At 34.2% G+C, this 22529-nt stretch overlaps 3 protein-coding genes across 9 annotated transcripts in view; 2 read left to right on the top strand and 1 right to left on the bottom strand.

Moving 5' to 3' along the window:
* Positions 1–5371: 5371 nt before the first annotated feature.
* On the top strand, positions 5372–10170 carry LOC107487116 (probable methyltransferase PMT20). Of its 3 annotated transcripts, none has more exons than XM_016107708.3 (8): positions 5372–5538; positions 6932–7215; positions 7305–7453; positions 7572–7767; positions 7961–8171; positions 8563–9235; positions 9358–9435; positions 9521–10170. In XM_016107708.3, the coding sequence occupies exons 2-8, from the start codon at positions 6952–6954 to the stop codon at positions 9735–9737; spliced, it is 1788 nt and encodes a 595-aa protein (XP_015963194.1). In that variant the 5' UTR covers positions 5372–5538; positions 6932–6951; the 3' UTR covers positions 9738–10170. The 3 variants fall into 3 exon arrangements, with proteins under 3 accessions (XP_015963194.1, XP_015963195.1, XP_015963196.1); XM_016107709.3 differs by lacking the exon at positions 5372–5538 and adding an exon at positions 6301–6433; XM_016107710.3 differs by lacking the exon at positions 5372–5538 and adding an exon at positions 6477–6627.
* Positions 10171–11402: 1232 nt separating this feature from the next.
* Positions 11403–14750, bottom strand: LOC107486990 (disease resistance protein RGA2-like). The gene has a single exon (XM_016107573.3). It carries the CDS (start codon positions 14697–14699, stop codon positions 11403–11405), a length of 3297 nt encoding a protein of 1098 aa, XP_015963059.1. The 5' UTR covers positions 14700–14750.
* A 3102-nt stretch (positions 14751–17852) lies between these two features.
* Positions 17853–22529, top strand: part of LOC107486993 (putative disease resistance protein RGA1) — a 33628-nt gene continuing 28951 nt past the window's right edge. For 3 of the 5 annotated variants that reach the window (XM_052261510.1, XM_052261511.1, XM_052261512.1), the window contains exon 1: positions 17859–19524. In XM_052261510.1, coding sequence (XP_052117470.1) covers positions 17965–19524 — 1560 coding nt within the window. In that variant the 5' untranslated portion in view covers positions 17859–17964. Of the gene's footprint in view, positions 19525–22529 lie in introns of all 5 variants that reach the window. The other 2 variants (XM_052261513.1, XM_052261509.1) reach the window with 2 other exon arrangements.

Here is a 22529-nt window from a genome sequence, read left to right as displayed (position 1 = left end):
TCTTAAGACATCAACCAAAAACAAGTTCTACTGGAAATTAATGTAACATTATTAGGCAATTCTCCAGTAGGCTAATTGGGGTGGTTCATTTTCAAGTGGTATATATAATCAACATCATGTGGCTAATTAGGTATATGATCATAGATTCATAGTCAAACTAAGGGAGTCAAAAGAAATTAGCATATAATTATATATACCATTTTGATTAATTAATGAAAGCAATCTCTACACAAAATACTTCTCCATCATGGAAAAAGCTTATTGACCCACCCTATAATAAATAATTGACCTATATATTAGTCTATTACAAGGAAAAGCAAAATACTAATTTAGCGGATATTTTTAATTAGATGTGGTAAAATATTGATTTAGCGGCGATTATATAAGCAGTGGTTGAAAACTGCCGTAAAATCTAATTTTTGTGTCAATAATCACGGTATTTTTCTTAGCCGTCGGTATTTGATTTTGCGACAATTTAAAACTGTCGTTAATAATAAAAAAAAAATCCTAGTAAGTAGCGTTTCTCTTGTGGTGTACCTTGGTCTTTGTACTAATTAGTAATAACATAATATTAAATACCTATTTTCTTTTAAATTAAAAATGTTCTTTGTATCGAATATAGTAGTAATTTCATAAGATTCCAAACAACTCAGTTTTATTTGCATTTGGTTTTAGTATCTAGCATTCACACTCCGCTCTACTTTTTACCTTATTATCCTTCTCTCTAAAACTAACCTAGAATTATTAATAAGAAAAAGTGCATGTATTTTAATTTATTCATGGCAATAAAAATGACATTAACCAAAGCAAAAGGAATAAAGTAATTCCATAGTCATATATATGAATATGTCGGTGTGGTGGAATATTTTTTTTGCTAGACTTTGACGTTTTCCTTTTTGGTTTTGTTAGGGAAATGGCGAAACCCTTTTCCAGGTAATAGGAAATAGAAAACAATCAAGTTTACTTAATTAAGCTATATCTATTATGACTAATTAAAAATGAAAAAAAGTTATTAGTAGTAGTACTTACTTAAATAGTAATTAACTAAATGTGTCGCGTGAAATTATTTGTTGTAAAAAATTATATTAATTTAATAAAAATAATTAAGTACATAAATAGTTATATATTTATTAAATTAAATAAAGCTTTTATGAAAATGGACAAAAATATGACAACTTTTGTTCATCGATATATCTCGTTTATATAGTAAACGAGATAAGACAAATAAAATAATACGTGTATATAAATAAAATAAGTAATATATTTCGTTTACACGGTAAATAAAATAAGATATATTATATATTTTTGTAATTATTTTAAAAATTATTTATTTCAATAAATAAAATATTTTTTATTTATTTAATTTTTTTTTATTTATTTAAAAAAAATGCTTGCTTTATGTATGCTCCAATAAAAATTATTTACTAAATTACTTTTAAACTTTATACCAAGAGATAATAACAAACAAAGGAGCTAATAATTTCCTTGGGTTTTGTTTAGCCTTTCCTCAACGCGTTTAATTTCTTTACATAATTAATTAGCATGTGTCTTCCTAATTTGGACAACATACATGGCCTCACATCACATGCAATCTATTTCTTCTTTTTTCTTTTCTTATAAATTTTCTATCACGCGTTAATAGTTATTATATATTATGACAAACACTAATAATAATAAGCACTATGTAAAATTTTACATCAGTTAATTAGCACTAATTCACTGTATAATGTATATAGAAATATATCGTCACGGTGAAAATTCAGATGCAGTCAATTTTATATAAAGTTGATAGATGAAAAAAGTTAAATAATTTAACTAATTTAATTAAAACAAATATTTTTTTACATAAAATTGACTGCACTCAAGTTTTCACCACCCTATATATATAGAATTTGAAAAACAACAAAATAAAATGTGAGTATGTTTTGAGGGACTAAACCCACAAATAAATTAAAGCGCACAAAACTAAAATAAGAAAAGAATGAAAAGAGTGGCCTAGTTTCACAGAATCCCAAGAAGAAATAATTATTAAAATAGAGTTATGTTCATGAATTTCAGTGCATTAATGATTAATTGATAGTAAAATTAAATCAAATTGAGAAAGGAGACATGATGAGGCAGCACCGTCAGGGAGATGGATATTAAAATTCATATGAGAACGTGGCTTAGGGTTCTCAATTGTTCATATTCATTAATACTTACTAGTACTTAATTAATTAGTAGTGCTGATATTGAATCTACCCACCATTGATCTTTGCGAATTCTTTTTTACTTTCCATTTATATATGATTTATTTTTATTAGTAATTACTGTGAACACATTTTAAAGTAAGTATATTTTAATTAACATTTTTTTAATAATGCACAAATATTTTAATTTCAATAATAATATACTATAACAAATAAAAATTATTTTACTAATAATTAATTATCAAAATTACATCTTTTGAATATCATTCAAATACACAATTCTATACATATATTATGTGCCACATGTAAAAAGAAAAATAAAATAAAATAATAATTTAATTTTGATATATATTTACCTTAACAGTATAAATAATTTTATACAATTATTTAATTAAATTTATATATTCAGATATTTTTAAATAATAAATTTAAAAATTAATTACTTTTATTTATGATGTAATAATAATAACTAATTATTTATCTAAAATTCTTTATATTGATAGTACTTGAAAATTAAATTCAAATAAAATCATATAGAGTTTATATATAATAAAATTTCTCTATATAGCAAATATATAAGTTTAGGTTTATTTCATCCAATATCCAATATTCAATTTTGTGTCGGCAGTGAATTGAATTATTGAGACTTATCAATTTTGTCAACTTTTGTGGGCACACTACTTGCGCAGAATAGATCTAATGCAACTTTTCCTTTTGATGTATAATTATATATATTTATTTATATATGGTTAATTTCAAATCCCCATTTTAATTTGATTTTCAAGCACCAGGTATATATGCAGCAAAGGCATTGTATATATAGAAGAAATAAAGTATGAAATTTTTATTTTACTAACGTTATGTTGTAGTTTATATTTATTAAAAATTATTTTTATTTCAACTTATCAAAGTAACTATTATAATTTTTAAAAGTTATATATATAATAAAACCAATTTTAATGAATTATTTTTAAAAATATATTTTTTTATAAAAAATGTATACTAGATTACAGTGGTCGTCATCATGTCAAGCATGAAGTACGAATTAGGTTTCCTTAAGTTTATTAATATAATGAAATTAGGTCTACGAAATTAACATTAAATATATAAAGTATATATGTAATATGTTTATTATATTACAAGTTTTATATCTTTCAAGAATAAGATTCTTAATTTAGATAATTTAGACCACATAGTAGTACTATATTATACCTAACTATATGTAGTTCTTGACCAATTTAGGATGAACATCCCGAAAATCTATATCTACTGGCTATTATACTTGCTATAAAAAAACATTTTCAAAGTTAAATTTACGAAATTTTTTTTGATACATTTATTAGAGTAATTAGCTTTCTTATAAATATATTATGTTATATTATTATATTAACTTATAGACGTATTTTCAGTAAAGAAAATGTGAGTAATTACAAGTGTATTTTAACTACTACTTACAGATGTATAATTAGATAATTATATAACTGAAATATAAGAAAATACTAAATATTAATTACACTTACAATCCAATATAAAAATCTGTATATTTATTTTTATTAAATATTATGTTAATTTAAAAAATAATTAATTGATATAATAATAAGTAGTATATATATCTTGAAGTATGAAATAATCTAACGAAATTTGAACCAAGTGAGCAAATAATTAAACATTATTATTGTTAATATTATGATTGATTTAATTTGGAGCAAAATATCAACATCACTATAATTGTTTTCTTGAAGTAAAAGAAACTCATATGATATCAAATCGGAGAGAGTAGTGAAAAAAGGGAGACACATAAATAGTAAAATACATTCCTTTCCGTTTGATCAGTCGCATTCACATCACTATTGATGTTGAGAAGATAAAAGAAAGTAACTAACGATGGAAGAAGCAATAATGTTTTTAGCCAAGGAGAGAAAATTTTGTAGTCATAAAAATAAATAAAATGAACAAATCATAAGAGTTTTTGGCCAAAGTGCATGTCTTGAAAGCAGGGTACGGCCAACCAAGTTACTCAATCAGCTTCCTTCTATATAAGTACGTACTTTATAGATTGCACCCAATAGAAAAAATTGTCTAAAATAAAAATAACTAAAACCCCTTTTCTATTTTCAATTTAGACAACTCACAATTGGAAAATGACAATTCGGCTTTTATCCTTCTTTTCTATTAGACTCCTAAGTCCTTCTGTAAAAATTGTCAGTAAAAGATGAAGAAAAATACTTTGTATGACCTGGCCTTGGTCAATTCTATGCGAATAATAACTATTTGATTGAGACTATTCAACACATACATAATCATTAAAATGATATTCCAATCAAATAATTATCATCTAACTGCAACGTTGTTTTAACGACTGACGATAAACAATTCCAAGTAAATGCCATATCATACAAGCTAATGTCATATGTAATTATTTTTTGAGATTTTTTGTTAAATATTTTTATATAAGGGCTTATGCGTCTAACAGAAAAAAATATAATAGTTAAAAGACAAATTGTCATTTTTCAATCATTAAATTGTAAGTTATATAAATTGAAGAAGGACAAAAACAAAAAAAAAAGAGTTTTACTTAATAAAAAAATAATGTTGTTTTATTAAATGCTAACATAGATTGTTAAATAAAGTAACAATAGGCCTAAAAAAAATTGTTTTGAACTTGTGATGAATGAATGTCACTAAAACAACGTCATATTATTCTGCTACAACTTAATTAAATATGTGATCATACTTAATATTTCAAATTGCTTGGATGTAGCTTGGACATAAAAAAAAAAAGGATGCCAAGGATTAGGTAAATTTTAGAGGGCTAGAGTTTTATTTAAAGAATTTAATTAATTTGGAATCAATTTGAATAAAAAACTCATATAATATCATGGTTAGAAACTTCGATATTATGGAATATTCAAAATCCCGTATTATATTTAAAAAAACTAATCATAAATTCTAAATTATAAATACTATATTTTATTAGCAATAACAAAATCAAAGTGCTAATAGGTCTACTATGATTCATGAAGAAGATTTCAACATAAAAAAATTTCAATAACCAATCTGATTTAAGCGTCAAATTTCAAGGAGTAAAATGAGCACTTAGTTGTTAGAAATAATTAATCTTTTTATTTTTAAAATATTACACGAACAATTAATCAAATTATTCTGCAAAGAGAATGAGATAAGAAGCTATGGAAGTTGAAACAGCGAAGCATATGGCGTCTTAATAGTTGTATAAATGGTTCTTCATTCTTCACTTCTTCCCTTCACACACATTCATTCTCCTTTTCTTTCCTTTTCCTTCTTCAACCTTCACGCAATTCCCACTTTCTTCAACATTAATTCTTTCAAGGTACGTGCGTGCCATTTCTTTTCACTTTCAGATCTATTTCGATTTCAAGCTTCATTCTTTAGTTTTTACTTCACAGATCTGGTTCCACCTTCGTTGCTCTTATCAATCAATGTTCTTGTTTGTTTTACTTCTATTGCTTTTCGCTGTTGCTATGTGTGTAGTGTGTTCTCCTTCAAGATTTTATCTTTTGCTCAATTTTCAACCAGACTCGTGATTGGGTCTCAGAATTGTTCAAAAAAATCATTCCTTTTTTGTCTCTGAATCACAACCAGCTTCTAAAGCTGTGTGTGTTTCTTTGCTTTTGCTCAATTTGTGTAAAAACGTGCACTTGCATAGCCAATGGTTGCAATGGTTCAGAACAAGAACAGAGTTAGCTGATCAGAGATTCATCACTGACAAAAGAATGATGGGAGCTTTTCGTACATGTCAAGAAAATGATGTTCATTAATATAAGTGATTATACCATTTTTTTTCCATTTTCTTTTTTTGGGTGAGATCCACCGCTTCTCCCTTTAGTATTTTGTTTTGTGTCAGTGAATGGGTTGGAAATTGGAACTCAGGAGGAAAGAGATCTAACTCACAAGGTTGGTTGTGTCTTTTGCTTCTAGTGGGACCTGTGTTCTTGGTGGGGTCCATTCCCATGTGAAAGTCATAAAGGCAAATGTGGCACTAACATGGAGTGGAAAGTGTTGTTTAGTGTCGGCAGAATCAGATTTCATGCATTTACTAACACCTTAACCTTGCCCATCTTGTTATTGAATATTGACCAGCTGGAATTAATCATTTAAAACCTTTTCTACTCTTATTTTTTTATCAAAGAATTTCTTTTTTTATTTTTCCACTTTGCCATTTTTTCTCTGTGCCAAAATTGGATCTACCTGGGAATTTGTGTCAGGTACTAGATCTGGCTGGGGAACTGTACTACTTTGAAGTACTGTTATGTGTGTGTGTGTGTTTGTTCTGCTTTCAGTTAATCTAACCAGCATTGCTTCTTGTTGTCTTTTCTTGGTTATTTTCTACCTTTTGCCACTGATGTGAATAATTTGATCTAAAAGTGTGTTGTTGGCCCTTATCCTTCTTTGTGGGAGGGTGAGTAGTAGTAATTCTGATCAAATGGCTTTCTCAAGTTGAATAGCTTGGTTTGTAATTTGTTTCATCTGATGTTTCCACTTCTTTTCAGTGTTCAGGCATCTGCCAGATGCTGCTTCTTGTTTGGATTCTTGTTATAGGGGGTGGTTAGAGTAGCTATTGTTAGTTGCTGGTGTCCTTTTCTAGAATAATGGTTATCCATGATTACAAAATGATATCTATTTTTGTTGTTTGCTTGTATCTATCATTATATGATTTGATGGGAGGAATTGTTACTGAAGTTTTAATATGTGCACTTCTGCAGATAGTTAATTGAATATAACAATGAAGCATAAAGATGGAAAACCGATCAACCATCCAGACAAGAACAGGAATGTCAGCTTGGCAATCACAGTTATTGTTCTATGTGGAGCATCTTTCTACCTCGGTGGAGTCTTTTCTTCTGGAAAGGATCCGGTTGTCGCCATCACCGATCATAGGAACATGGATCCTTCTTCAGAAACAGCTGTTTCTCTAGTAACTAAAGCCATCAGTTTCCCAGAATGCAGCAAGGAATATCAAGACTACACCCCATGCACAGATCCAAAGGTATTGATTTATTGATAGCAGTTCATGTAGGTGCTTTTGGATTTCTACAAGAAAGTCTCGTTATTCATTAACCATGCATAATTTTTTAGAGATGGAGAAAGTATGGGACGTATCGGCTCACCTTGTTGGAACGCCATTGCCCTCCCATATTTGAGAGGAAAGAATGCTTAGTTCCTCCTCCAAGTGGATATAAGCCTCCAATTAGATGGCCAAAGAGTAGAGATGAATGTTGGTACAGGTATAATAATTATAATATACTATTTTTTAGTTGAATCACAATATTGATAATCCCTTTGTTAAGATTTTTCTTTAGTTACATCTCTAATGTTCAAATTTTCTGTTATATCTAATGGCAGGAATGTGCCATATGACTGGATTAACAAGCAAAAGTCTAACCAGCATTGGTTGAGAAAGGAAGGTGACAAATTCCAGTTTCCTGGTGGAGGTACTATGTTCCCCAATGGTGTTGGTGAGTATGTTGATTTAATGCAAGATCTGATCCCAGGAATGAAAGATGGAACTGTGAGAACTGCCATTGATACTGGTTGTGGGGTGAGTTTTGATGATTCTTTCATCTTTCATTTATTTATTTATTTTCTCTTTTCTTGGTATTTGTTCTGCCAATAGCAATGCAGATTACACTTCTGAAGATTCCTTTTTTAAAATGAATTATTGTGTTGTGACTACAATGTGAATTTCACAGTTTGAAATTTCAATTAATCACCATAATTCTGATTTGTTTTAGGTTGCTAGCTGGGGAGGTGACTTGTTGGATCGAGGGATTCTAACAGTTTCTCTTGCTCCAAGAGATAACCATGAAGCTCAGGTTCAATTCGCTCTAGAGCGTGGTATCCCTGCAATTCTTGGTGTCATTTCTACACAGAGATTACCATTCCCAGCAAACTCATTTGATATGGCTCACTGCTCCAGATGCCTTATCCCATGGACAGAATTCGGTAATTCTTCAGAGAATTTTGGATTTTAGTTGTTAGACATGATTTATTTGTTTATGCAACATTGTTAATAACTCAGCTTTACAACTAATCCCAATAAGCATCTAATTTTGTCAGATCTTACTAAGCATGTTTTTGTTTCATTGCTTTGTTTTTAAATCATGTAAATTCAGAGCTGCTTTCTTTTTTCAATTGGCCTGATAAGCATGTTCAAGTGTAGGATTGTTAACTATCCTTGATCATGAAACTAATGTAATAAAGTTTCCACATTTATTTCAGGCTGCAAAATCTCATTCTACTTTTTCTGCTTAGATGATTTGTTAACTGTTTAGAGTTTAGCAGTTTCATCTAAATTTTCATTGATTAATTGAAGTGATATTTTATCTGCTCTTAGGTGGACTTTATCTCCTTGAAATACACCGTATTCTTCGTCCCGGAGGATTCTGGGTCTTGTCCGGCCCACCAGTCAACTATGAGCGCAGGTGGCGAGGATGGAACACGACCGTGGAAGAGCAAAAATCAGACTACGATAAGTTGCAAGATTTGCTAACTTCATTGTGCTTCAAGTTGTACAACAAAAAGGATGATATTGCTGTGTGGCAGAAGGCAAAAGACAACAATTGCTATGATAAGCTTCCAAGAGAGACCTATCCTCCGAAATGTGATGACAGCCTTGATGCTAATGCAGGATGGTACACGCCACTCCGTCATTGTTTCATGGTTCCAGAACCTAAGTATAAGAAATCAGCTCTAACATACATGCCTAAGTGGCCTGAGCGATTGAACTATGCACCTGAACGGCTTATGCTCGTCCATGGCGCCAGTTCTAGTACTTTTAGTCATGATAACAGCAAGTGGAAGAAGCGCATTCAGCACTACAAGAAGTTGTTGCCTGATCTTGGAACTAGCAAGATTAGGAATGTGATGGACATGAACACAGTATATGGAGGTTTTGCTGCAGCCTTGATCAATGATCCCCTGTGGGTTATGAATGTGGTCTCATCTTATGGCAAGAATACGCTCCCTGTGGTCTATGATCGCGGCCTCATTGGAACCTTCCAGGACTGGTAACAATTTTTCTTCTTCATGAAGTCATAAATGTGAACCATAATGTTCTGTATTTGATGCATATATGTATTTATCTCTCATCATAATATCTGGTGTTCATGTTAATCTTATTATTTGCCAGGTGTGAAGCTTTCTCAACATATCCTCGTACTTATGACCTCCTTCATCTTGATGGACTCTTCACTGCAGAAAGCCACAGGTAACTTTTAATAGTTATCTGGTTTGTGATAATCAAATGTATCAAGCACACTGTATTAACTTACTCTGAACTTTGTGATAATCAGATGTGAGATGAAGTATGTGTTGCTGGAGATGGACAGAATTTTGAGACCTACTGGGCATGCTATCATTAGGGAGTCTACTTATTTTGTGGATGCCATTGCAACCATTGCCAAGGGTATGAGATGGACATGCCGCATAGAGAACACAGAGTACAGCAGCGAGAAAGAGAAGGTATTGATATGCCAGAAGAAGCTATGGCAGTCATCCAGTTCAAGATGACAAGTTGGTGTGCTGAAGCAGTGATATGAGACAAGGGATGGCTAGAATCGTAATTCCTCAGAAGTAGAAGTGAAGGGAAACGAATTCAGAAGGCATTCTCAAACAAAGATTGATGATTGATGATTGATTCATTCTGTGACAAAGTTGAAAACCAAGAATCAGTCAAGTTCAAATTTATATCAAAATGAAGATTTGGTAACAATAATCTGATTTTTTTTAAATTATAGAAAATTTTCATATAGATATATTCTTTATTTGGCATCAAATGTATCGGAAACTCCTCTTTCTCCCTTTCTTCTTTTATCTTAATTTTGTTGTGTAATATCCAGGATAATTCACGTGAAGAAATCAAAGTTTTAAATCTCACAGGAACCATATGATATGCAATGTTTTACATGAATTCGAATACTTTACAAGAGAATAACACAATTAATACTGAGTGTTACTTACTATACAGATTTTGTTCATGATAACTTGTAGATGAAGTTGATGATAGATCTATGGCATGAAATGTTATCTACTTGCAACAATATTTAGGCACATAATAATCACAAAGTATTGTCACTTTTCTTGGTCCTTAGAAACGTTGTTTGCATTCTTTCTCATAAACCCTTGTTTTCAGTCAATTCTGCATCATTGCGATTTTGGTTTTACATAAATTATAGATATCTGATTGCAGTTTTGGTTTTCAGTGCTCAAATACACTGCTCAAGCTTTAAAGTTCCTATATATTGAAGGCCAAATCTATTCACATGCAATTTAATATGCTAAATAAGACATTGTTCAACTGAGCTCAGTCTCCTTAAAATCATTGTAACGTTTAATTATAGCAATAATGAAACTAACACAAAAGATCTAAGCCGTGTTAAATATTGTTGCAGCCACCATCACTGTCAGCATCCTAATACCCAAATTTGTAATTGAAAGATAGTTAGTTGGAGGTTTCCCTGCAATTCAGCTATGTGAAACTTTTCTTAACCACAAATCCACAATAACCCATCTGAAAATAGTATATATAGAAATAGAATCCAGTTTGAATCAATATACTATGATGGTACATAGTCTTTTTTCCATCAAATAAAGTGTATAAAAATAACTGTCCAATACAGTTTCCATCACAAACTAATGTAGAACCACTCATGAATAATTAACAAATAGGTCAACATATTCAGAATATAAAATTCTAAAACACAATGTTAAGTCAAAAGGACATTGGCAAAAACACAGCAGAGCCAAGTTTTGTTGAGGGGGAGAATATGAGTTGGTTGGTGCTTCCGTGGAATTAACAGCAAAAGGTTTCTTCCAATATGTGAGATTGTATGTATGCATGCATATACTGCCACCTTATCCTGAACTGAAAAAAGAAGAGAAAAAGCCTCACTGTGGCTGAACAGAAAATATTCATGTTACAGAATGAAGCAAAAGTAAGTTTATGCTTACACATACATTATGAAGGCCCCGAGTGAGCTTGGTACTGTGTTCCTCCCAAATTAATGAGCTAAACATGTGATATCTGAGTGCTAATCTTGCTTCTGCTTATGGAGATCTTCAACCATTTCGTCAAATGCAAAATTTGGAGGTTTTGATATGTTTAACCTCCTCAAACTCCATTCGAATTTGGCCATTTCTGTCAAGTATTTCAAACATGAGTACAAGAAGACAGAGTCATGGAACTTGGGACACGTTAAGCGTGGGAATCAACTGAACGTGTGGAACGTGAGCAATGTTTGGCCAATCTTGCCCTGTCTCTCTCTGGCATCGCTGCTCCAGCCCAGCACATTTCTCAATTGTGAGGGAACGCAAGTTTGTCAGGTTTCGAAAGCTACTTGGAAGTGACCTTATCCTTGGAGAGCGACCAATGTATAAGCTTTCCAGAGAAGTCATATCTCCCAACCACTCTGGCAATGAATCGACTACAAGTAGCGTCAGAGATTTGAGGGATGGGATACATTGAAGACCTTCTGGTACTCTACCCTCGATAAAAACATGATGGAGGGCAGTTAGCTTATTCATGTTAGTTGGCAGAGTCGTCAATTCTGGGCAAAACAAGATACGAAGGGACTCGAGACAAGTTAGGTGTTCCACAACACTAGACAAGGATTTTAGTCTTTGACAATCGGAAATGATCAATCTTCGAAGAGAACTCAAGCCTTGAAAAACATTCTCTGCCAAGGACTCAAGCTCAACACAATCATGAATATGCAGTTTCTGGAGTGAGCTAAGGGTGCCCAGTTCTTGAGGTAAAACCTTCAGTTTGCGAAAGCTACTAATCGTGAGCTGTTTAACATAACGCATACTCAGAAAGATTTCTTCCGGAAAGGAAGCCATGTCTTCATTGTCAGATTTCAATCCTTTAATTTCAAGTACCTCCACGGATTGAAGGATTGGTAACTTCAAATTGGGGCTGCATGGAATGGTTAATTTGGAAACAAGTGGGAGCATCTCTACTCCTTCGTCCCTTAAAATCCTCTCTAACTTTGGCAAGTCTATCAAAGTTAGCTCCTTTAGGGACTTAAAGGCCACCTTCTCCTCCACTCCATCATACGAGTCTTCATCAATGTACTTCACATCTTTCATACCACATACATAAAGACTTTCTAAATGTCGTAATTTACCAAGTGGAGGAATCTGCTCACAGTTGTTGCAGTCAAAGAGTATAACATTAACTAAGCTTGAAAAGATGTTAGTATTTCTCACCCAACCAGGGAATTGTGATCCCCTATAACCATTAATCCCTAAATTCTTGAGATTAGGGGGAGGCTCAAGGGCTTCAAGTACTCTCTCCGGACTAATGCATAATGAATTAGAATTAGAATCAGAATTCCAAGACAAATATAAATAACTCAGCTCCTTCTTACTCATCAAATTAGCCTCTGTAGCATCATCTTCGCTCTGGACATTCTCGAGACCTTTAATCTGTAGTCTACCACCAAGCTGTAAATCATGTAACTCTGCTAAGCCATGTTTGGCTTTTGAATCCACAATAAAAATATTCAGTGTTTTCAGTTGTTTCAACTCCCCCATTTTTGGAGGCATTTCTATTAATGACGGACATCCATCAATTAAGAGATGCCTGAGATCCTTCAGCTTCAATATGTGTTTGGACAGACAAGTAAGTAAATAGCAATGTTCTAGCTTTAGAATTTGCAATTTCTGCAGCCTAGAAACACATTTTGGCAACTTTGTAATGTAACTATTGTAAATATTCAAGTACCTCAAATGTGTTAAACTTTTCAGTGCTGAGAGTTCAGAAGATCTTGTACGCAAAGCTCGGAGAGAATTACATAACTGCACTTTACGCAAAACCAATGCTGGAGATCCAGCGAAGAGATTGCTAATTGTTGGATCAAGATCAATAAAAGTCCTCAAGGACTCAATATTCTTCAAGGTATGCTGATTTAACTCAGGCAAGCCAGAGTAACTTACATGGTGGACCCTTCTTGACAAATTGGTCAAGCTTGCAGACTCATCATAAGCTTTATACTCTTCTCCCACTATGGAGTGGGCAAGATCAAGAAATAAGTCATGGATCTTGAAGGTGGTGTTTCCATACTTGTCAGTCGATACTTCTTGAAAAAATGATCTCTGGAGGAGCTCCTCCCATTGCTGGTTACCAACATCTTCAACCTCCAAATGCCCTTTGGATTTAGTTAGTCCGTTGGCCATCCAAAGATGAATTAGCTGTTCCTTTGAGATTCGAAAATCTTCAGGATAGAGAGCACAAAAACAAAAGCATTCCCGTGATGATGGCTTCAAATGAAAATAACTTAGTCTCAAAGCACCCATGACAGCATCAATGTCCCAAAACTTACTTTCCAACACATCGAGCCATTGTTTTTCCTCTCTTTTATTACGCAAAAGGCTTCCAACAACTTTGGATGCAAGGGGATTACCCACACATCTTCTGACGATTTCCTTACCAATCTCCACCAGCTTTGCAGGCTGCTCCTTGTTTGGATCAAATGCATAGTGTGTGAACAATGACCAATTGTCATCCTTAGGTAATGGCTGTAAGTGATGAGATTGAGTAGGGCATGTTTCCATGGCAGATGCAACAGTCTGATCACGTGTTGTGACCAAAATTGAAACACCTTTGGTTTCACAACCTCTAGAATTCAGCACAGACTTCAAGTCCTCCCATTTGTCATTCTCCCACACATCGTCTAGAACAAGCAACCACCTTTTGTCCAGTAACACTTGTTGAACTTTGTTTTGCATTGCTTCTAAAGTGGAGAGGTTTGGGTTCACTCCGGTGGAGGATTCTACAATGGACTGTAGAATTCTCATCATGTTGAAGTTTGTAGAAACACAGACCCAAATTCTCAAATCAAAATGTTGTTTCACCCTGTCGTCATTGAAGACCCATCGAGCAAGTGTTGTTTTGCCAAGACCTCCCATACCAACAACAGGATACACAGAGAGGCCATCAGTGCTACTGGCATGCTCTGTGAGAAAGCCTACAATCTTGTCTTTTTCTTCATCTCTTCCATACATCTGGTGCTGATCAGTGATGGCAGAAGTAGTTTGTCGCAGATCATCATCTTCTTGTTGCCTCTGTCTGACTCCCAGAGGCAGCTGAAACCTTCTCCTATCATCATCAATACGCTGGAACCTCTTGACCATGTCTTTCATCCTCTTGCTGATAGCATGACGAAACAAAATAGTCTTGGGATGGAGGCGGGCTGACCACCCTTCACTTTGAAGACGGTTGGATTCCGTTGAACAATCTTCCAAGATATCTTCCAACACATGCGCAGCATCCGAAAGCTTATTCAGCCAGTCCTTCATGACATGGCTTGTAAATTGGTCCTCTGCCGCATCTTGGAATAACGCACGGATTGCACTGAGATTTTCAGACAGGTCTTGGATCTGCGAGTCAACACCAGAAAGTGCTGCAATCTCATTCTGGACAAAAGTGTTCAAGTTTCCAATCAGAATTCCAAGCAAAGCATGAGTTGCCATTTTCAGTGGTAAATGAAGAAAGTAGTTTGTGGTATAATGGTGATTAATAATCTTACTTGCAGGTTGAAGACATTGACGAAACAAACCACTAATAATTTAGTTATTGGATTATTAAATTATTGGTTCAATTGGTGAAACAGAGTAATCCGATTTTATTTAAATAAAAAATAAAAAATAGTAAAAAATTTAACATTAAATTGTTATTCCCTCTTTCTCTAGTACACCTACCAGTGCAAAATTTTTTGGGAGGGTTCAATTTTGCAGCATTAGAACCCTCTAAATTGGATGCTATTAGACTTGTGCATTTTAGCCATCAAATGTATCATGTATTCCTCTTTTTGCTCTAACTAAATTGTTGAGTAATATCCAAACTAGCTCGCATGAAGAAATGAAAGATTTTTCTTTTTCTTTTTTTTTTTGTAATTGTACTCATAACTTACATAATGTCTTTGTCGTTTATATATCACCTCTTTTTCTTTTCAACAATTTACATTCTTTTAATATTATTAAAAATACATATTGTTATAATTCATGAAATTTTAATAGGTATAAATTTAATTAAAATCTAGTTTTTTATCTCCTTTCATATTCATCAGTCTTTCTTATACATATTTATTATATAAATCAACATTTATTTCACACATTTTCTTTATCTTTACTCACATAACTTCATACTTTTTTCCTTTTTTTTCCTCTTTACTCTTGCTAACACAACTAAAATTTGGTTGATAACCATAATTTTTTTTAATTTACTAAACGTATGTACTAGATAATTGTGTAATTATATTAATTATTTTTTTATTTTTTGTGTAATTATATTTATTAGTTATATAGAGCCTTTATGACCTATATATCACTTCTTTTTTCTTTCAATAAGATGTCGATTACCTAGTGCTAGTATATGTTTTCTAAAAATCTATGTTACGAGAATACTATAAGCTGAAATATCCTATGACTTTTTTATTATTATCTAAACTTGCTAGTACTAAAAAACACGTTATTGTAAGTTGTAACCTCAAATTTCTACTGAGCATTATAGGAGCACTTGGTGACGAAGAATTCTGGCAAATTTATGACTGACTTGTCATGTGTATAACACGTGCCAGTCCCCAGCATGCCTGTCCTTTCCATATGATTCCTCTTTCATGAGACTTTACCATGTCCATGTGACATTAAATGTGCCATCATGAAAAACTCAGGCATTTCTCTGTGGGAGGACTTGAAATCTGTGTTGCATTGTAGCGGAACCAAAGGTGTCTCAATTTTGGTCACTACGCGAAATTTCAAAGGAACAACTAATTTATCTTGGACTAATTAAATCCAAAGGAAATTTGGAGGTTGAAGATGTTGGTAACAAGGTATGAGAGGAACTATTCCGGAGATCATTTTTTCAAGAAGTAAGGTTTGATGCGTATGGAAACATGACCTTCAAGGTCCATGACTTATTCCTTGAACTTGTTCAATCTGTAGTGGGAGAAGAGTGTAAAGTTTATGACAAGTCTGCAATCTTGATCGATTTATCAAGAAGGACTTTTATTAATCTTAACCAGGCAACACTCAAGCATTGATTTTAAATGATGTTCCAGCATGCGATTCTCTCCGAGCATTGCTTACAAGATCTTATCAACTCTCTGACACTGAAGAGTTTAACACATTTGAGGTATTTGAATATCTATGATAATTATATTGTAACATTGCCAAAATGTGTTTTTAGGCTGCAGAAATTGCAAATTCTAAAGTTAGAACATTGTTGCTTTCTTGCCTGTCTGCCTAAACACTTGACAAAGTTGAAGGATCTTAGGAATCTCTTAATTGAAGGATGCTGGTCATTAGCAGCAATGCCTCCAAAAATGGCAGAGTTACATGATTTACCGGAGTTGCCAAAGTTAGAGAGGAATGTAAGGGACGAAGGAGTTGAGATGCTCCTACTTGTTTCGGAATTAAGGATTGAAGTTGCCACTCCTTCAATCTGTGGAGGTACTGGTAATTGAAGGACCAAGTTGTGGTGATGATGGCATGGGAACAGAGACTTGCATTTTGCACATGTAGATGTAGCAAGCAACGAAGCATCACATGACTAGCATCACAACCGTGTACTATATCTCTCTCCATTCTCTCTTTATTTTTAATACATTTTGTGCCACTTATATTTCTTACTTCATTTGTTCCTTTTTTACATGTTTTTATAAAACAAAATTACATGATTTAGATTTCCACTCCATTCCATTTTATTAGTTCTGTGTGGATGATGTTTTTATTGTACTACATTTGTTTTCACTAGTAACTACAATCAGCATTCATCTATTATCTAGTATATTCCTTGCATTACTGAGAAATCTCTTCATTTTTTTTCATTGAAGCTGAGGTTGCAGCGTAGGCACGAGTCCATGCTATCACACTTGAAGAAGAACGTAGTTTTCCGGTTCTATCAATATTCCCAACTTGCTTGACCTTTCATGCAATATCTTTATGTTGTTTAGCTAATTTCATATTCGTTTAACTATTTACTCATGAAATGAAGAATACATTATATTTTGTAACATTTGTAGTTAGGCATAGGTGACACAATAAGAAGAGATAGACTGGCAAATAGCTTTGAAGGGCCACTTTGGTCTCTCTTTTAATTTATAAAAAATAATAAATAGATATGATCTGATAGCTCCAAAGAATTTGTCGTTTCTGTTTATATGAGACTGATGAGACTGGTCATGGGGGCCAGGACTTATGGAGGCTTGGAGTTGGAAAGCAAGAAGGATGATATTGTAAATTAATTTAAAGATAATTTCATAATTACATGTGTTAATTTTATAATAAACCATTCCGATCTTTGATTACAAGAATTAATGGCAAAGATGGAAGTTGCATGTAACACACAAACATGGTAGGAGCATGTAAGAATTCACCTCTGATCATATATGTACATATGCATACTCACATGGAAGACTTATGTTTACCAAGGTCTGCTTTAAAATACTAAAAGATTGTCACAACCACCCACCAAATGCCTCTGTTATTGAAACGTAGGCCCTACCTCAATCATTCTTTTATTCTTTGCGTAATAAGCACGAGATTCCAAAACTATGTTAAAGTAATTCAAATTGCAATTTGTGAAAGCATTCACATTCTCCCACAAAAACAGTTTCATAATAGTAGATCTATCTACCTTCCTCTTACTGCAACACCAAACCAGTTTCATAATATAGTCAACTTGCATGTGCATAGCATTCAGTCCAATATCTGAGCTTTCATTCGTTTAGCTTTTCAAATGGCTGAATCTCTACTTCAAATGGTGATTGAAAACTTGCAAGCTTTCGTTCAGGACGAGCTTGCAACTCTTTGGGGCGTCCACTCGCAGATTCAAGAGCTGTCAGGGAACCTTGCTGCAATCCATGCAGTGCTCCAAGATGCTGAAGAGAAGCAGATCAGAGAGCGTGCTGTGAAGCTTTGGCTGCAGAAGCTTTCAGATGCAGCACACGTGCTTGATGATATCTTAGATGAATGTTCAATAGAGTCCAACCGTCTACACAGTGACCAGTGCTTAACTCGTCTTGATCCTGTGACCATCATGTTTCGTCGGGACATTGGTAAGAGGATGAAAGAGATGGTTGACAGGTTTCGTCAAATTGATGAAGAAAGGAGAAGGTTTGAATTGCGTGGAAGAGTTCCAGAGAGGCAACAAGAAGATGAAGCATGGCGCCAGACATGTTCTGGTATCACTGAGCACAATATCTATGGAAGGGAGCAAGACACAAAAAATATTGTGGAGTTTCTTTCAAGGAGTGCTGATAGCAGTAACGACCTCTCTGTTTATCCAATTGTTGGCATGGGGGGCCTTGGAAAAACAACACTTGTCCGATGGGTTTACAATGACAACAAGGTAATTGAACATTTCGATCTGAGAATTTGGGTTTGTGTTTCCACTGAATTCAATACCATGAGAATTCTAGAGTCCATTGTGGAATCTACAAGTGGACATAACCCGAACCTCTCTACTTTAGAAGCACTGAAAAACAAAGTTCAAGAAATACTGCTAGGCAAAAGGTATTTACTTGTTCTAGACGATATGTGGAGCACGGACAAATGGGAGGACTTGAAGTCTGTTTTGCTTTGCGGAGGTGGAACAAAAGGTGCTGCAGTTTTGGTTACTACCCGAGTTGAGAGTGTTGCATCTGTCATGGGAACATGCCATGCTCATCACTTGTCACCATTATCCGAGGATGACAATTGGTTATTGTTCAAATACCATGCATTTGGATCAGACAAAGTGGAGCGCACAGAGCTTGTGGCAATAGGCAAGAAGATTGTAAAGAAATGTGGTGGTTCCCCTCTTGCATCTAAAGCACTTGGAAGCCTTTTGCACAATAAAAAGGAGGAAATACAGTGGGTGAATGTATTGGAAAGTAAGTTTTGGGACATACTTGAGGATGATTCTATTATTGTACGTGCTTTGAAAATCAGCTACTTCCATTTGAAGTTGTCATTAAGACAATGCTTTGCTTTTTGTGCCATTTTCCCCGAAGATTTTCGAATGGAAAAGGAACAACTTATTCATCTTTGGATGGCCAATGGTTTGATCAAATCCAAAGGGAGGTTGGAGATTGAGGATGTTGGTAATGAGGTTTGGGAGGAATTATGTCAGAGATCATTTTTCCAAGAAGTTGAGATTGATGAATTGGGAAGAACTACATTCAAGATGCATGATTTATTTCATGAACTTGCCCAATCCATAATGGGAGAAGAGTGCAGAGTTTATGATGAGTCTGCAAGCTTGACCAATTTGTCTACAAGGGTCCACCATGTCACTTGTTTAAAACCAGAGAGGAAGGTAAACATGGATCCCTTCAAGAAAGCTGAATCCTTGAGGAGTATGATTAATCTTCATCCATTTGATTATCATCGCAACCTTAATGGGTTGCGACCATTCAATTCTCTCCGTGCACTACGTACAAATGCTTCTCAACTCTCAGCACTGAAGAGTTTAACGCATTTGAGGTACCTAAATCTGCGTAGGAGCGGTATCACAACACTGCCTGAATGTGTTTCGAGGTTACAAAAATTGCAGATTCTGAAGTTAGAAAGGTGTGAAAATCTTTCTTGTTTGCCCAAACACTTAACACAATTGAAGGATCTTAGACATCTCCTAATTAAAGCATGTCATTCATTAGTAGAGATGCCTCCGAATATCGGCGAGTTGAAATGTTTGAAAACATTGAATCTTTTTATTGTTGATACAAAGGAAGGGCATGGGTTATCAGAGTTGCGTGATTTACAGCTTGGAGGCAAACTACGCATCAAGGGGCTTGAAAATGTCATACATGAGGGTGATGCTAGAGATGCTAATTTGAGTGCTAAGAAGAAGTTGGAAAAGTTATACCTGTCATGGGACTCCTCTGATTCAAGGGGTGGTGCCAATGCTGAGAGAATACTTGAAGCCCTTGAGCCTCCCTCCAATCTCAAGAGTTTTGGGATGAATGGTTACAGCGGAGTAGAGTTGCCTAGCTGGATGCAAAATACTTCAATTCTTTCCAGCTTAGTTATGGTGATACTCTATGATTTCAAGAACTGCAAGCACCTTCCTCCGCTGGGTAAATTACCACATTTAACTGTTCTTTATGTATCTGGAATGAAAGATGTGAAGTACATCGATGAGGACTCATATGATGGCGTGGATGAGAAGGCATTCAAATCGTTGAAGTACCTGACCTTATCGAAGCTGCCAAACTTGGAAGGGATGTTACTAGATGAACGAGTAGAAATGCTTCCGCTTCTTTCTAAATTAAAGGTCTCGTGTGTCCCTAAGATTAAGTTGCCACTCCTTCCATCTCTAGAGTACATTTGTATTGAAGGAACAGGGTCAGACTCTGATCATGGTGATAGTGATAGTGAAGACATGGCTTTGTCTTTCCTGGAAGCTATTGTGGAGAATATGCGTCGTGTTAAGGTCCTCCATATTGAACACTTTCCTACACTCAAGGCATTACCCCATGAACTAGGCAGCCTCAATTCACTACAAGAGTTAGAACTCTACTCTTGCGATAGACTTGAGTCTTTTTCAGAGAACGTGGTGCAAGGTTTGGGTTCACTTCGAACTTTGACTATTAATCGTTGTAAGGAACTGAAATCTTTGTCTGAAGGTGTGAGACATCTAACTTGTCTGGAGCGCCTTCATATCATATACTGTCCAAAGCTGGTGACTCTACCGAGTAGCATGAATCAGCTAGTTTCCCTTCGTCATAGTTGCATCTATTGTGATACATTGCCAGAAGGCTTACAACATGTCCCTTCCCTCCAAAGTTTGGATGTGTTTGACATACGTTCAATTCCTGAGTGGTTGGGGGACTTAACTTCTCTTCAAAAGTTACGTCTCTCCAGTAAGGGGTTAAGGTCACTGCCCAGTAGCATCCGAAACCTGCCCAACTTGCGTGAGCTATCTATTGATGGGTGCCATAAGGAGCTGCAGAAGCGATGCACCAAAGTAACAGGACAGGATTGGCAGGCCATTGCTCACATCCCACAATTCAAACTGGTTCCCATTCATGAAGAAACATTTTCTGGTATAAATTCATCCCTTTATTCTGTTTTTACCATTAATTTATGTTTGTGTCCAAACTGTTCGTGTGAATTATTGTCTCGCCTTTCATAACTATAACTTAATCAATGTGCGTAGATAAAATCAGATCCAAATGGAGATCATGGCAGCTAAGAAGAGATCGGCATCGACGTCGTCATCATTTCGCTAAAGCTGATAAATTTGACTATCTGGTTGATAAGCTCTTTTATTGGCACGAAGGATGAAGAAGCTTTGATATTGTGTTTGAAAATGAGTGATATTTTAAATTGGTCTTTAAATTAGTTTTTGATTTAGAATATTAGACAAATTATTCTTTATTAAAATAAGTAGATAATTTAGTTCCACATATTTAAAATTTTCAAATAATCTATGCCCCCATAGCTTCTGTAACTGCCATTAATGGTAGTAGTTTGATGTCCAATTTGGGATATATAATGTTCCATTTATTTGAAGAATTATTGTTGTAAAGTTTCATACATTCTTCAAGGTTAAGAATATCTATTTAGAGAATGATTATGAGAAATATTACTTTGGTAATAGCCACAAAGCTCTACAAGAAATATCTCATAACGAACAGATGGAGTTGAAATGCACAATTAATCATCCGAGTGGTAATGTTGTTGCTTTCATTCTCAAATTACTTAACAGGATGTGAGGGATGTGAGCAATGTATGGCCAATCCTCTAAAATGCGTTAAACTCAAAGTTTATCTTAATTTTGTTGTGTAATATCCAGGATAATTCACGTGAAGAAATCAAAGTTTTAAATCTCACAGGAAGCATATGATATGCTATGTTTTACATGAATTCGAATACTTTACAAGAGAATAACACAATACTAATACTGAGTGTTACTTACTATACAGATTTTGTTCATGATAACTTGTAGATGAAGTGGATGATAGATCTATGCCATGAAATGTTATGTACTTGCAACTGATGGTTCTGGTTGAACTTGAGAAGGGGGGGTTGAATCAAGTTGGCTAAAATGTTTAGTATAAATACTGGGTTAATTTAGTGATCGGATGTGTTACTATACAGATTTTGTTTATGATAACTTGTAGATGAAGTGGATGATAGATGTATGGCATGAAATGTTATGTACTTGCAACAATCTTTAGAGACACAACAATTACAAAGCATTGTCACTTTTCTTGGTCCTTAGAAACGTTGTTTGCATTCTTTCTCATAAACCCTTGTTTTCAGTCAATTCTGCATCATTGCAATTTTGGTTTTACATAAATTATAGATATCTGATTG

Source organism: Arachis duranensis, chromosome 5 (assembly GCF_000817695.3).
Source record: "Arachis duranensis cultivar V14167 chromosome 5, aradu.V14167.gnm2.J7QH, whole genome shotgun sequence".
NCBI classification, from domain to species: domain Eukaryota; kingdom Viridiplantae; phylum Streptophyta; class Magnoliopsida; order Fabales; family Fabaceae; genus Arachis; species Arachis duranensis.
This window is presented reverse-complemented; position numbering and strand designations above follow the sequence as displayed.

What these genes read in the sequence shown, in the direction of transcription:
- LOC107487116 (XM_016107708.3), top strand. Translation starts at nt 6,952, where the DNA reads ATGAAGCATAAAGATGGAAAACCGATCAACCATCCAGACAAGAACAGG. An exon ending in CCATTGATACTGGTTGTGGG is followed by an intron (nt 7,768 to 7,960) that starts GTGAGTTTTGAT and finishes GATTTGTTTTAG; the next exon opens with GTTGCTAGCTGGGGAGGTGA. An exon ending in ATTGGAACCTTCCAGGACTG is followed by an intron (nt 9,236 to 9,357) that starts GTAACAATTTTT and finishes ATTATTTGCCAG; the next exon opens with GTGTGAAGCTTTCTCAACAT.
- LOC107486990 (XM_016107573.3), bottom strand. Translation starts at nt 14,699, where the DNA reads ATGGCAACTCATGCTTTGCTTGGAATTCTGATTGGAAACTTGAACACT.